Below are 16,690 nucleotides of genomic sequence, written 5' to 3' on the forward strand. Positions count from 1 at the left end.
GAACACCAGGAAAGCAGCAGGACCAGACGGCATCCCAGGTCGTATCCTCAGAGACTGCGCATACCAGCTAGCTCCTGTGTTCACTGAGATATTCAACATCTCTTTATCTCAGTCGGTGATCCCCACATGCTTCAAGGAGTCCATCATTGTTCCTGTCCCGAAGAAACCCCACCCTGCTTCTCTCAATGACTATCGCCCTGTAGCCCTCACCTCAGTAGTGATGAAGTGCTTTGAACGCCTGGTCAGAGACTTCATCATTTCACTACCAGACACACTGGACCCACTACAGTTCGCTTACCGTCCAAATCGTTCCACAGACGATGCCATCTCTCATCTCCTCCACACATCACTCACTCACTTGGACACTAGAAGGGGGAATTATGTTAAAATGCTCTTCATAGACTACAGCTCTGCATTTAACACCATAATTCCCTCCACACTCACCACCAAGCTGGAGCATCTGGGACTCAGCTCATCTATGTGTCAGTGGATCTCCAACTTCCTAACTGGCAGACCACAGGCAGTAAGGATGGGCGGACATGTCTCAGCCTCCACCACTCTCAGCACTGGAGCCCCCCAGGGGTGTGTTCTGAGCCCCCTGCTGTACTCTTTGTACACATATGACTGTGTGGCCACTACCAGCTCCACCACCATCATCAAGTTTGCTGACGACACCGTCGTGGTGGGCCTGATCTCTGATAACAACGAGACGGCCTACCTGAAGGAGATTAGGAACCTGGAGAACTGGTGCCAGAGGAACAACCTCCTTCTAAACGTCAGTAAGACAAAGGAGCTGATAGTGGACTTCAACACTAAGCAGGAGAGGAACTACCAGACCCCCGTCATCAACGAGTGCCCAGTGGAGAGAGTGGACAGCTTCAAATACCTCGGAGTTCACATCACGCAGGACCTGTCATGGTCCTGTCACATCAACACCGTGGTGAAAAAGGCCCGACAGCGTCTCTACCACCTCAGACGCTTGAGAGACTTCCAACTGCCCTCCAAGGTGCTCAGGAACTTTTACTCCTGCACCATAGAGAGCATCCTGACGGGAAACATCTTAACCTGGTTCGGGAACAGCACCATGCAGGACAGACGAGCTCTACAGAGGGTTGTGCGGTCAGCTGAGCGCACCATCCGCTCCGAGCTCCCTGACCTGCACTCAATCTACAGCAGGCGGTGCTGGACCAAGGCCAGGAAGATGGTGAAGGACCTCAGCCATCCCAACAACAGACTGTTCTCTCTGCTGAGGTCAGGAAAGCGATTCCGCTCCCTGAAGACCAACACAGAGAGACTGAGGAGGAGCTTCTTCCCGCAGGCGATACGGTCTCTCAATCACACCACCACACAGTACTGACCCACACATATGGTTCTTACACACACACACTGGACTTTCTGGACATTGTTTTCACTTCATCACTTAAATCACTTTAAGCATATTTGCACTGCACAAGTCATAATGTGGATTGCACAACACTGGTCACTATATTCTTCATTTCCGGTTAATACTTGTACAGCTGCTGTTATTGTGTATATATTTATTTATATTTCTTCATACATTCTTATATAGTTCTATATTGTGTATTGTGTATTTTGTTGTACAGTTATTTTATTTTCAACTTTAATTTATATATTTTATCTTATTCTTTCCCAGTTAAATTTACCCTTCATTCTAATTTGTGTTGTACAGTTATTTCATTTTTAACCTTAATTTATATTTTATTCCTTCCTAGTTAAATTTACCCTTTTTAATTTTTCATATTTATTTCCTATCTTATTCATAGCCTTTTCCTTTTTTGTTTTCTTTAGGTCACGAGCAGTTGTCCAAGCATTTCACTACATATCGTACTGTGTATGACTGTACGTGACAAATAAAATTTGAATAAAATTTGAATTTGACTTAATGTAGGTCATTTATTCTGGCAACAGGATTTATATTAACTTTCTAATAAACTAATAAACAAGTATTCTGAACACATGTTTAATGCTGCTTTACAATTTGAAGATAGAGTATCATATACTGTTTAATGGTCTCGGTAGGCTACCTGGAAGATCATCGTTTTTCCCAAGCAAACAGTGGGAGGTTTGGGGAAGAACAAACATGGAAGCACTGCAACACCAGTTCTTTGTATTCAGCCCTCGTACATCAGTAATAATAGCCTGTTTTTCCATTCACACACTGCAGCTAGAGAGATGTGTTCAGAGAGATCTGTCTGATCTGTAGATGTGAGAAACCCAAATATCAAGTCGTTCATCCGGGTAACACTGAATCTAGAAGTAGGTGAACAGAATGGAAAATGTAAGTAAAAAACTGAATGCCAGTTTAATGCTGCCATTACTCTTTGCCTTTTCTGGATGTAGCGTTGGCGGTGGCTGTTAACAGGTTAACTGTGATGGAGCGGGACCTCTGCAGGGATGCCGTTGGCCGTAGAATAACAGAACTGCAGCGTGCAGTCATTGGCATTCGCTGAGCATATGAACAGACTAGATTATGCTGTAGGAGTAAAACAGTAAGTTCTTGTTGTGTTTATAAGAGAAGACAAAGTGTGTTTTATGTGCAGATGAGTGAACAGTTCGTTCAGCCGTCGTCTTTATTAAGCAGTCTTAGCTCACAGAGTCCGCCGCCACTGAGTACACATTGAGACGTGAAATACCAGTACATACATACGTGTGTGTGTGTGTACACTTTTTGTTTGTTATTGTGTGAATGCATGTAGTTGGAATATTATTGGAAGTTTGGAAATACATTTGTATATTATTTTTTCTTTAATTTCCACAGTCGGCCTTGAGTGCCTTTGTTCCCACGGGCAGTGTGCAATGACAGAGACAGCAAAGGGATTTCAGAGGTGACAAAATTGTCTGTTGATGTGAGGAAGGAGCCTCACAGTTTGTGTGGTGACACTGAGAACAACTGGTTTGGAAACGACTTGGACAGAACCACTGTGGAGCAGGGACGATGATGCAAAACGGCTCTCTGATGGGGCGGTGTAGCTGTTTCACTTTATAGGTTTATACATGTACAAACAAGTATTTGAGTAACGTACTAATAGATGACGTCCCCAAGGTAACAAGAACAAACAAAACCTGGATCTAATGTTTGTGTCTGTAAAAACAAAGATCCCCTGAGGCACAGGATGTTTAAAGACAGATGGCTCAATGTGAAGCATCTTACAGGAAAAAACACAAAAAGGCCATTTTTAGCCTTTATTGGACAGAGACGGTGTAGATGGACAGGGAGACAGACTCAAAGCCAACAGTGTTAGCAGAACAGTCCAAAGCAGCGCCTGAGTAGAGGTGGGAGTTAACAAAGTACAAATACTTTGTTGCTGTACTTAAGTAGAATTGTCAGGTACATGTACTGGAGTATATATTTTTCTGCAAACGTTACTTTTACTCCCTATATTTAGGCAAAAATCTGTACTTTCCTTACATTTCTACACAGGCTTGTTGTGCAGTCTGTCATGATTAGGCTGTGTGGCAGGCAGGAGAGGACCCAAACGCAAAACTCACGGGGACGCGGGGAATAAACTCAGAAAGCACAGCTTTACTGCTGGAAAGACGGATCACGAGTAATACAAAACTAAACTGGGAAAAACTAAATATAAAGCTCACCAGGAAACACAGGGAGAGTCACACACAGCATGAGGGAGAACGCGACACTGAACCGAGGGAGACGTGGACATAAATGCACAGAGAGTAAACGAGGGAAGTGGGAGCACATCTGGAACACAGCTGACACAGATAATCGTAACGAGACAGGGCAGGAGTGAACACAACATGACGCACACTGACGAGAGACTGTCAAAGTAAAACAGGAAGTGCACAGAGGTTCAGACAGGAGGAGAGAGCACGGACATAACGGGCTGGGGAATAAAACACAAGGAGGGGAAACAAGGGTTCACAGATACACAGAGGGGCACACAGAGGGGAACCAAATAAGGAACATCTTAACAGAACCTAGGAACCAAGGCATGAATAAAGAACAAAATACAAAACACACGAAGACTAAGAATACCACGACAGTATCGCTTGCAGGGTTGATCTTCGGGGTTAAGGTGGTGCAGAAGGAGAAGCTGTGGCCTCGCACTTCAGACGAGTGTGTTATCTACTTCCTGAGCTAACTTCATTTAAAATGCCTTCGCTGAAAGCAGTCACAGAACAATTTGATGCCCTGCTCCTTTTTTGACGGCAACACTTGCTTGCTGCACAACAAAAAATCATTTGATTCTTTATGACTGCCATTTTTTCCTACTGACCTCAGAACAGCAAAAAGGCAGTCAAAACGCAGCAGAAGCACTGAGCCCTAGAAACAGAGCTGGTAAGAGTCACAGAGCGCCACAGAAACACAAGAGCCACATGTGCAACATGAAGAACAGCTGCATGCAGGCCATGGACCTCTGCATGCTCCCTGTTATGTGGCTCACGCTGCTGTTCTCCTCTCTGGATGTTCTGTCAGATACAGTGGAACCAGTAACCTCAGCATCCAGTACATCGTCCTACTGGGGAGACTGGGGCTGCCGCTGGACAGCGACATGAATGCCAGTGCCCAGGTTTCTGTCCTCTGAGTATCCGTACAGTGCTGAATTATTATTTTTTTGGTGGGGGTTGTTTCAAATTAAATTGTGATGCTGTGTTATATTAGAAATGTCCAGACTTTAAACAACACCATAACATGTTTGGAAATGTTCATGGGCACAAAGATAACAGAAGGCTGCTCTACCAGAACGCTAACTGGGCATTTGTGCTTTCAGTTTATGAATTTGACAGAACAATTATATTTACCAAAATCAATTAGTCATTTGTGAAGATCAAGCAAAGAAGATCATGAGCTCAGTGCTGTCACTCTTTTCTTTCTTCTCATAGTGCCTTTATCTTTCTTTTCAGATCCCACGGAGGTTCCTCGCTGGAGGAAGGTCGTATTCCACGGCGTCACGCTTCCATCCACGCCTCGATGGACTCAACCCGGTCCAAACAGCTGCTCAGCCAATGGAAGAACAAGAACGACAACAGGAAGCTGTCTCTGCAGGTGATAGACGGTATCAGGCCCGCCTCCTCTTCATCTCCTCAGAGGAACATGGAGCTGCGCTGCTCCTCTGAGCCGTCTGCCATGGGTCTGGAGGTGGAGCTCCGCGGTGGGACCCACCTGCCTATAGCCACAGGCCAGGAAGCTGAGCTGCGTGCTGGGGCGCACATCCCAGTTCAGTACATGAAACTAGCAGCTAGCTCTGTTCCTCTGGCCAATCATAATCATCTGTCCCATAATGGGAGCACTGCAGTGACTGGTGGGGCCAGAGTATCTATCCAGTCCCGACCTGGATCCTCTCAGCTAGTTCATATCCCAGAGGAGGAAAATCCCACCAGCAAGGATCAGGAGAGTGAATCCGAGGACAGCATCATGGACGGGGGTGGGTCAGTGAGAGAAAAGTGGCTGAGAGTGACGGAGAAGACCACCATCCCTTGCAGGCCTCTCAGTGCTGGAGGACAGCCACGTCTCATGCAGGTTTGTAACTTCTTTGACTTCTTTCTTTAAACGTCAGAACCAGGACAGTGACGTGTAGCAGGGTAGAGCTGCATTAGTCCAGGCAGGAGATCACAAGCACCACAGACGCCTTCCTACAGGAATCTACAGGGACTCATTTGAACAGCAGTATGGTTGCTGTTGACTGACAGCTCTTAATGCCATCCTTTACTTGTAATATACGTTTGTCCAGGCTTCAGTTGATGTTACCTGGCAGGATACAGTGTGTGCTTCCTCCTCAGACCACAAGGGGAACGTTTGTCTGTTACAGTCTTCCAAACCATCAACGTGTCTTTTAGACCCCATTCCCACAAAACTGCTCAAAGAAGTCCTGCCATTAATTAATGCTTCGATCTTAAATATGATCAACCTATCTCTAATGATCAGCTATGTACCACAGGCCTTCAAGCTGGCTGTAGTTAAACCTTTACTCAAAAAGCATCTCTAGACCCAGCAGTCTTAGCTAATTATAGGCCAATCTCCAACCTTCCTTTATATCAAACATCCTTGAAAGAGTAGTTGTCAAACAGCTAACAGATCATCTGCAGAGGTTTATTTGAAGAGTTTCAGTCAGGTTTCAGAGCTCAGCACAGAAACAGCTTTAGTGAAGGTTACAAATGATCTTCTTATGGCCTCTGACAGTGGACTCATCTCTGTGCTTGTCCTGCTAGACCTCAGTGCAGCGTTCGATACTGTCGACCATAATATCCTATTAGAGCGATTAGAACATGCTGTAGGTATTACAGGTACTGTGCTGCAGTGGTTTGTATCATATCTATCTAATAGACTCCAGTTTGTGCATGTAAATGGAGAGTCCTCTTCACACACTGAGGTTAATTATGGAGTTCCACAGGGTTCAGTGCTAGGACCAATTCTGTTTACATTATACATGCTTCCCTTAGGCAGCATCATTAGAAGACATAGCATACATTTACACTGCTATGCTGATGACACCCAGCTCTATCTGTCCATGAAGCCAGATAACACACACCAATGAGTTAAACTGCAGGAATGTCTTAAAGACATAAAGACCTGGATGGCCGCTAACTTTCTGCTTCTTAATTCAGATCAAACTGAGGTTATTGTACTCGGCCCTGAAAAGCTTAGAAATATGGTATCTAAGCAGATTCTTACTCTGGATGGCATTACCTTGGCCTCCAGTAACGCTGTGAGGAACCTTGGAGTCATTTTTGACCAGGACATGTCCTTCAATGCACATATTAAACAAATATGTAAGACTGCTTTCTTCCATTTGTGCAACATCTCTAAAGTTAGAAATATCCTGTCTCAGAGTGACGCTGAAAAACTAGTTCATGCATTTATTACTTCCAGGCTGGACGACTGTAATTCATTATTATCAGGATGTCCAAAAAACTCACTGAAAAGCCTTCAGCTAATCCAAAACGCTGCAGCAAGAGTCCTGACAGGGACTAGAAAGAGAGAGCAGATTTCTCCTGTTTTGACTTCCTGTTAAATCCAGAATTCAAAATCCTGCTCCTCACATACAAGGTCTTAAATAATCAGGCCACATTATATCTTAATGACCTTGTAGTACCATATCACCCTATTAGAGCACTTCGCTCTCGCTCTGCAGGCCTACTTGTTGTTCCTAGAGTATTTAAAAGTAGAATGGGAGGCAGAGCCTTCAGTTTTCAGGCCCCTCTTCTGTGGAACCAGCTTCCAGTTTGGATTCAGGAGACAGACACTATCTCTACTTTAAAGATTAGGCTTAAAACTTTCCTTTTTGCTAAAGCATATAGTTAGGGCTGGACCAGGTGACCCTGAATCCTCCCTTAGTTATGCTGCAATAGGTGTAGGCTGCTGGGGGATTCCCATGATGCACTGGGTGTTTCTTCTTCACTCACTATGTGTTAACAGACCTCTCTGCATTGAATCATATCTGTTATTAACCTCTGTCTCTCTTCCACAGCATGTCTTTATCCTGTCTTCCTTCTCTCACCCCAACCGGTCACAGCAGATGGCCCCGCCCCTCCCTGTGCCTGGTTCTGTTGGAGGTTTCTTCCTGTTAAAAGGGAGTTTTTCCTTCCCACTGTCGCCAAAGTGCTGCTCATAGGGGGTCATATGATTGTTGGCTTTTCTCTGTATCTACTGTACACTATAAAGCGCCTTGAGGCGACTTGTGTTGTGAGATTGAATCTTCTGCAGATGATGCCTGGGGTGCCCTGAACCAGCCCCCATCCTGTATTAATGGCACACTTATTGTCTGGAGGCACACAGAGCTTCTCTGTGGAGAGCACAGAGAGTCTGTCACCTTTTCACCGTGTGCTTGCTCCAAGGGGAACTTTCTGTACACTGTAAGGTCTTCACCAAGGTTGGGCGAATATATCGACAACAGGCTGAGCCTTTCATTGGTTTTACACGAGCGATTTATTTATTTATTTGTCCATGAGTAAGTTTGCTAATAATGTTGGTTGAAGCCAAGAGAAGCAGTCAACAGAAAATATAATAGCGCTGTTTTAACGGCGCCCTCCTCAGACTGCGTCTAAATGCAGTGATTGAAAGAACGGCAGCAGCCTGCGTTCAGAAAAAACAAAATCATTTGATTGAAATAAAAAACCCAATAATGAGGGAAACAAAGACAAACTGGCTTCTTTTTCCACTATAACCCTGTTTATCTGTCTTACACACTCAAACAACAAATACAAAATTAAACAAAAAGTATCACACTCCACATGTTCACAGTCAGCATGCAGTACTCTGCATTTATTGGTTTCTTTGTGCTTGTGTGTTTGAATAACATTTGTGCTACATTCGAATGAATGATAACTACGACAACATGAGAAGATATAAAGAGAGTTCCATCAAAAACACTGGTCGTCATCTTTGACCAAACACACAGTTAATGTAGTTTCTTGTTTTCCAATAATCTTTAAACCTTCAGTTTGACACAATCCTGAGTTGTCTCATAAGGGAAACAAAAAGCTTCAGTTTGTAAAGCTGTCACATGGATTCCTCGTTGGTTTAAAAATAAAAAAGTAACAGTGCTTTATTACAGTGCTGGTGCGTTGCATCATGAGAGCCGCGGCTGCTGAGAAGCTGACACGGTCGTGCTTCTTAGACCTGTTTTCCAAGTGTGGAGAAGTTCACGTTACACTGCCTGTCTCTTATTTTCCAGGTCATAGCCTTATCTAAACAACAGGGTCTGCTTCACTCTCCTCGGTCAGAGGACGGTGGCAGCACTGTCAGTTGCACCGGATCCATTCGGTACCGAGCCCTGACAGACCAGGATCCATCTCCACCCGCTTCCACCACTGGAGCCGTGGGAGGAGGTCTGTACTTCTAATAGCGCAGATTCAGCCGACTGCTCATCAGTGAAACACAATGAAATCATCCAAATTCTACTTTTAATTGAAAACAGTACAAGACAACATGTGACACTGAAACATTTTAAATGTAAACTCATTTGGATTTTGATCCCAGCAGCAGCTTTAAAAAAACCTTTCCCTGCTTCCTTTAACCTCCCCAGGTCCTAGTTTGGAGACGCTGTGTGCAGTTTGGACCGTTTTTGATTTGATATTTAAAGTGTTTGTGCTCTTAAAAGCCTCTAAATGAAATCCCACAATGCATTTTGGGATTTGAGTTTTTTTGCTAAAAGAGTTTCCATTTGGGTCCAACCAAATTTAAAAGAAACAGGACATGTTTAGAGTGCTGATGAACCAAATCCTCAAGCTAGATGGGTTAAAGAGCAAAGGAAGAGAAGGTGATATTTATAAAAAATAAAATAAACAAGCTACAAAAAGAATAACACAGAATTAAGTACAGTATAATAATGATAAGCAGACTAAAACTGTGTGTAGTGCTGGCTCTGACCCTAACTGTGTAATGGCGTGACTTTAGGATCTGAATCCATGAATACGACAAGACTTCTTCGGTTGGCTGGTTTGAGACACACTTTGTTAGTTGGGGTGGGTTTAAAAATTAATTTAATCAAACGTGAAGCATAGTTTGGATCTTCTTTTGTTGCTGATTCAGTGAATTTTGGTCAGAGTGACGAAACCTGCAGCATCAGAGTCTGTGAGCTGTCGGCTTCCAGCCCCGACGGCGTGTCCGTGTTCGTGCCGTCGCTCTTTGTGTTCACGTCTTTCTGCAGACTCCGTTTACCTGCTCGTTAATCGTTTGGTGTTTGAGCTCTTTGGTGGTTGTTCACATAGTTTTGTGAGCTTTACACTGAAATTCTGCTGTTTCTGGCAAAATACATTTATATTGTAGCATATATTTATATTGGATTTTTACATGATTTAAAAATCGATATTGCATTATTCAAACTCAAATCAATTTGAATCGGGAAATTGTTTTGTTTTTAAACCCACTCCTGGAAATCAGTGACCATAGCCAGCCCTGTTGTTAGTAACTGGAGCTGGAACAAATGTGTAGTTCTCAGAATTGTTTCTTATTTCTCCGTCTAACAAAAGGAAACTTTGACACATCCCATCATTGGGCTGGTGCATCCCTGTGAGCACCTACAGTAACACATTTTGCTGTTCATACTTTTCTGGCTCGTACTTACATGCTTGTTGATGATTCAGTTCGCTGAATACTTGCTTGCTCTTCTAGGGGGAGGTTTGGAGAGAACTGGGAGTATCGTTCGTGTTGAAGCCCACCCAGAGTCCAGATCAAACAAACCAATAGTGAAACCTCCGAGCACTGATGGAAGCGGCTCCTGGCGATGGAGACCACCAGAACAAAGAGCTTCCCTTCGGCAGTCGGCTTTCAACCTCAATGACCTGAACAGACACACGGACAGCTGCGATTCGCTGAAGGACGGTGGATCGGTGGATGGGAGGAGGAGTGTCATGGGGACAGAAACAGAGAGCGATGGGGGTGGGGACGCAGGGGGCAGTGGAATGGGAGGAGGAGGAGGTGTCTACACCAGCCATCCACATGTTGTGCACCCGTTACATCCCTTACATCCAAATAATCCCAACAACTACCAGCACCTCAGTTTTAATCCTAACAATTCCAATAATCCCAGTTTTAACAACGCTCACGCTAACTTTAATCCTCCTTCTAACAACTCGAACATGCCGTTCACACCCACTGCCACCTTTGCTCCTCCCTTCCACCCCCACCCTCAAGCAGTCACCACTATCAGGGTTACACCAGTGGAGGCGACAGCTGCCAGCAGTGACGGCGGCTCGGACTGCCAGTCGGTTGCCTCATCCAGCCGTGAATCCACCTTGAGAAGGAAGAGCAGCAGCAACATGGTCCACGTCCAGGATCGAGGGCCTACCCCTGAATTCCACAACAACCACCGCCTTTGTGATGACGGCAACCGCCTTGACAACGAAAGCAGCAACCGCTTTCACGAAAACCTGCGAAGCTTTCAAGAGAACCCCATTCACCCCAACCACCCCAACAGGCAGCTGCAGGGAGTGTTTGGGCGTCCAAGCCCCACCCCTCCCCCTACTTTACCCCGCCCAATCCTGACTCACACTCCCCCGCCTACTTTTGGGCTGGCCTATAAAGAATAGCATGTTCAGTGTGAGTTATCCATCTATAACTACAATTATAAAAACAAGTAAACCATTCTAGACCAATGGGACGTTTCTGGAGATGATGTGAACAATCTGCTTACCACCTGCAGCCAATAGGACATGGTAAAAGACATTCACACGTTCTCAAATGACCAATCAGGCTACAGTAGATGGCCACTTTTGTCCAGCTTATTAAATTCTGTTAGCAGTAGGTTAGAGATCGACTTGGGTTCACAGGCCATAGACGTCGAGTCATGACTGCTCCCAGTTTGCTCCTGGTCAACATACAAGGAGTCGGTTGGACTGAGTTTGAGTCAACATTTCTTCTTATTTTACTACATATTTACATATTTTTATCACGTATCGCTACACTTGCTTCGTAGGCACAAAGATAAGAGGCTTAAATAAACTGCTGGTCTACGCTGGTATTATTACCCTGCCAGTGAGGACAGATTCACACTAATGACTCGCTTTTCTCTGGCTACAAAGCTCAGCTAAAATAGGGGCGACATTTCTACACATCCACGTTTTTGTCACACACAGGTAACATCGAACATCGTAACCACATGCCCTTAGATGGAAATTTGTATTCAAAGCCTATAACTGTGATTGTGTTTGTACATAAGAGTGTGGGCAGCCACAGGGGAAATTAAATCCACGGTCTTAATTATGTCTGGACTGCAAAGAGTCCCTTCTGGGTAATAACAATATATCTTATTTGATGGTGGTATTGTGTTTGTGTTGAATAAGAACAATATCAAGGGGCATATATGGTGTTTAGATACTAAAACAAGCACTTTTTCTCATGCTGTGTTTTATTGGTGCGCAGTGTATAAATGATTCTTACTGTGTGGTAGTTGTACTGACACACGCAGCATCGCCTGCACAAAGGAAGTTCATTCGTTTCCTGTTCTTTAGTTTGATTTCCCAGCTTTATGACTTGGTATTACAGCCACTCTAAGGACGAAACATGGAGTCATTACAGAATAAAGTTGGAACGGTTATGAGATAAAGTTTTATACGAAAATGTTTTATGATTAAAAAGATAATAATTATACGAGCACGCTGAAGTAACAGTGAGGATTTGTACTTTAAAGTGAAGAACGAGTAAATATAAGTGAAATGCCACTTTGTTCCGTTTTCAAAGGAAATCAGAATATTTTAAGAGAAAAAGACTAAAAAGTAAAAAGTGTACAGTATAATTAAAATGTAATTATCATAATTTAAATAACATTTTCAGGAAAAGGTCAAACTCTTAAAATAATCAAATGTAATTTTATTATATATGTTATTTTCAAAACATATAAATGATAAAAGATAAAATATTTCCATTAATAATACTTTATTATTTTACAAATAAATCACCCATTATCGAAGATTTTAAAAAAACGTTGGGAATAAACCAGAGAAAGGTTTTAAAAATTCTTTTTTTAACACTTCCCTGCTCTCTGTTCACATATTTATTATTTATTTTTTATAATGTTTCGCAGTTGTGGAAATATGAAATGAAAACTTTGTTTTTATCTCATACACTCAAATACTTTAATACTTGCATGTGTGGGTGAATTCATAGAGTATAGACAGTATTATTATTATTATTATTACTTTTTTCACTCAGTCATTGATGTCAGTGGAAAAAAAGTGTTTTTGTTGTTGTTGTTTTCTTTTTAAATGTATAGATTGCCAGTTAGAAGAATATTTAATAGACATTTTCTTAACCCAGTGTTTACATTGTTCAATAAACTTTGTGCCCAAGTGCCATCAAAGAAAAGTCCTGTAGCTGTAGGCGAGTCACATAGATACCACGTGTTTGTGCAGGACTCTACTTTGTTTATCTTGATGAGAATCTGCCTAGAAACAGCAAAGTGACGTTGGGATTGTGAAAACATTCAGAAAGCACCAACATGTGCGGTGGGTGATTTCCAGCTGCTGTGCTGTGTAGATATCTATATACTTTCTGTACGTGTTTGCTTGTGCTCCAGTATTTCTTTGCTTATTGCAGCTGTCAGTGCAGTGAATGATAACGTTTGATGCTACTGGAAAGACTGGGCCTGTCGAGCTGTTTTTAAATGGTCAAGCGAGCTTTAGTAATATAGTAAATTTCAAAACAAAAGTTGACATAAATCGCTTTCAGTCAAAGATCTGTGACATGCTAACCACATAAGCACAATGGAAATCAGTGCAAGGCGAACTAAGGAGGAAGTAGAGGAGCTTGATAGGAATCACGAGGGAACCTCAGAAGATTATGGCAGAGGACTAATATGAAAGATACTTTTAGTTGTTACCCAACCAACAGACAACTTGAATGTACCCTGATCAAGAAGCACCAGTTTGATGATTTCCCGGCCGCTGAAGTCATTTTTGTGTTTCGGTTGTTTGTTCGAATTCTTTTCAGCTGGTTTTTTGTTGTTTTTGTTTTTTCGAGACCAGCTAAAGATGTTGTGTAAATTTGAAATGGTGTGTAAGTTGTGGAGGGTTCTAGCATCATCACATTAAAGAGACACTGGTTAACAAATGCATGTTTATTTGGGCCAATTGAAATATCAGAAGTGAAAGATATTTCTGAACACAGTGAATGATGCAGCTATAAAAGACAGCGTGCTGACTGACGGACGCATCACTGTCCTCGTCTCTGGATCGCCAATAAAAACACAAATATATTCTGATTCCCTGGAGGTAGGGTTAGAGTTGTCCCTGAGAATGCCTTCGACTGCAGTTACTATCAGTTCTTTGATCTTCTGGTAATCGTTTTGTCTCTTTGCTATGAAAGATTTAATCTGGTAGGTATTTCCCACTAACTGAGCCCTGCAGTTCATTTCAGCAGTGGAAGTTAACTAAGTTTCTAGGTAAGCAGCAGTTGGTGAGCAGTGTATGCATGTGTTTTTAGCTCAGAAGGTTTGGTGAAGTTTGTAAGGCTTAAAAAAATTCATTTTTTTCTACTGCTTTACAAGTTTACAGGTAACTTTGTCCTGTTAATGGGAGAATGCAGAGTGGACGTACACGTATGAAACTGCAGCCAGAACACGTGTAGAATTGTTCCGACATGTTTGTGGTTCGTGCTCTGCATGTGATTCCAGTTCAGCTGCGTTTGACACGAATGCTGTGAGCGGCATGAGACAATGTTGATCTCTGTGTACAGGCCTGGAAAGAGAACAGTTTAAAGTGAGAGCAGGTGAAGAGTCACTTTGACTCGCCAAAAACCCAAAAGCCCAAATATTTCAAAGTGAACGTTTGCATTCTAAACATTTTATACTTGTGTGTCGCTTGGATGGAGTGAAACAGGCTGTCATAGTTGTGGAACAGAAAAATTGGTTTATGATTTGTGCTTGAAGGACAATTTGGAGTTTTATTAAGCTCTGGCAGGGACGTCATTCTGCATCTTAACATTCATAACTTGTGACTGGAGGTCATAAATGATTCTCATCTGGTTTTTTAAGCATTTGTATATTTCTAATATGAATATTTCTAAACACTTCTACTTCATTTTATCATTGTTACGATGTACAGTTTGATACTGGAGGAGTTTGGATGATGATACTGAAAAGCACATGTTGTCAGTTGATGAAGGTGAAGGACTTTGAGAGTCTGGGGATTCGATTTAAAGTCTGAAGCACACAACGACCTGCACCTATGCTCAGATGTAGTTGGAGTGTAATTTGGAACAACGTGGAATTGTTTCAAATAACATGGAATAATACAGTAATGATGTGGATAATCCCCCTGCCAATCGTGCACATGGTGTCATGGTGAGCCCAAGAACTAGAACTGTACAAGCCAAGTGTCCCTGCACCTGATCATTACTGTCACCGAAGCAGCTGCCAGGCTCCTCTTTATGCTCTGCGCGGATTTCTGGTTCTAATAATAACTTCATATAACAACAAGGGTTTTTTCTTTTTTTGCACCATCAGCCTTAATTTATAGTACAGTATAAAATCTCTGTAGAGCCATAGTGGGCCATGGTATGTGCTGTTCAAATATGCTGTGTTTGCACTGAATATTACAGCCAAGCAGACCAAAGCCAGTTTTTCAGGTCTGTGTTGCTTTAGTGTGTAGTTATGTTGTGGGTAGGTGCACAGTGCAAATTACAGCATACACTACAGTGTTGGTACATGGCTCAGTACTATGAATCAGTAGGCATGGTTTCACATGACCTGTTACTAATCGTGTTCACTGAAAGTAATATTTGAAGCGCTTCTCACAACTTATGTCAAAGTTGCAACCTTACAGTGTTAATTTGAGCTTACCTCTGTGTGTCACCATGGTGTGGAGTGTGTTATCAGACTAGAGTCTTCAGTGCACAGCGATCTTTGGTTTGGGAGTAGTAACAGTTATTAGCTAAGGACACCAGGGTTGCAGGTTTTTTCAGCTAACAGCTACACGGGTAACCTTCTTACGCTATCCTGCCTGTTGTTACACGATGTATGGCCTGCTGTTTACAACACATCCACTGTGTTCATTTAACCATCTGGTGAAATTATGTCCTAAAAATGTTTGATACAATGTAAATTACCCATAACTGAAACTATTTAATAATTGTCTTATTTATAATTGTAGGGTTATTTTTGTCTTTTTTTTGTTCAATCTCTCTTGATAGATACAATGTATAGATATTTTATATTGTTGTGTGTGAATTTTTTATATCTGCTTGTAAAATTTGTGGCTAATTATCATCCGGTTGTTAAGTGATGACGTGTAAACCCTGCTTCCAGGTGCAAACTACACTGTGTTCATTAAGGCTTTTGTCGTTTTAACGTGTTGTAATGCTTTGGATCTTGTTCTGTTTAATCTGAACAAGCCCCTAAAAACAGTCAGTGATCACTGCCGGCCTCGCTGGGTTTTTATTAGCTCAACTACAGCTCGTCGGCTCACGGTTTACCAGACGCCACATATTTGAACAGGACAGAAAAGAATCACTCGTAGGCTGAGAAAGATTAGAATGTGTGCATGAAGCTGGGGACCAGGATGTTTTCACTACAAGTAATACAAACCATGCAGCAGTAGTGCTGGGATGGATCATCTCAGATGGTCTCCTGGCTGAAGTTTGGTCTGTTTTCAGCATCTTTTTCCTGTCATGTGATTACATTTGTCTCTGCCCATCAGAGGCTCTCGCCGTAACTTTTACTGAGGAGAAAAAAGTTAGTGTTCATCCTCCAGCTTCACTGTGCTAATGCACTTATGTTATCATAACCATAGCCACCAGCATTATATAGCAGCTAGCCCAACTTCAGTAACCCTACAAACTGTTGTTTAGTCTTCTGTCTTCATTTATGTTGTAAGTAATAGGGTTAGGGGTTAGGGATTTCAGAAATCCCTCAGCCAAAACGTGGTGTATCATCTTTACTTGGACGCTAGTGAGCTAACTGCCTGCTAACTGCCTGCTAACTAACTTCATAAATCCTTTTTCATGGATTCCTGGATGTTAAACTTTATTGTGACACCTGGTAGAGCAGCCACACAGTTTGTAACTCTCAGTGATGCTGCAGTGTTTGAGTTTGGACCCGGAAACAGCTAATGATGTCAGACTTCAGAGGCAGATTGCTACCATGTGCACTCCTGTGAGTCAGTATGACCTACAAACAGGAGTCTCACACTATCACATGTTGGAAATCAGATTTTTTTTTCAGGATACTAAAAACATGAGTTACAAGTCAGTCAAAAAACCAGTTGCTGCAGTTAA

The 16,690-nt window shown here is 42.6% G+C and overlaps 1 protein-coding gene across 1 annotated transcript in view; it reads left to right on the forward strand.

Annotated features, from left to right (window-relative positions):
• LOC308412415 (phospholipid phosphatase-related protein type 4-like) overlaps window positions 1–16,369 on the forward strand; it is a 74,959-nt gene extending 58,590 nt beyond the window's left edge. Inside the window, exons 9-11 of the mRNA XM_080906749.1 lie at window positions 4,885–5,500; window positions 8,655–8,808; window positions 10,094–16,369. Coding sequence (XP_080762875.1) covers window positions 4,885–5,500; window positions 8,655–8,808; window positions 10,094–11,010 — 1,687 coding nt within the window. The 3' untranslated portion in view covers window positions 11,011–16,369. The remainder of the gene's footprint in view (window positions 1–4,884; window positions 5,501–8,654; window positions 8,809–10,093) is intronic.
• The last annotated feature ends 321 nt before the right edge of the window (window positions 16,370–16,690 follow it).

This window comes from Rhamphochromis sp. 'chilingali' (genome assembly GCF_963969265.1).
Source record: "Rhamphochromis sp. 'chilingali' genome assembly, chromosome: 16".
NCBI classification, from domain to species: Eukaryota; Metazoa; Chordata; class Actinopteri; order Cichliformes; family Cichlidae; genus Rhamphochromis; species Rhamphochromis sp. 'chilingali'.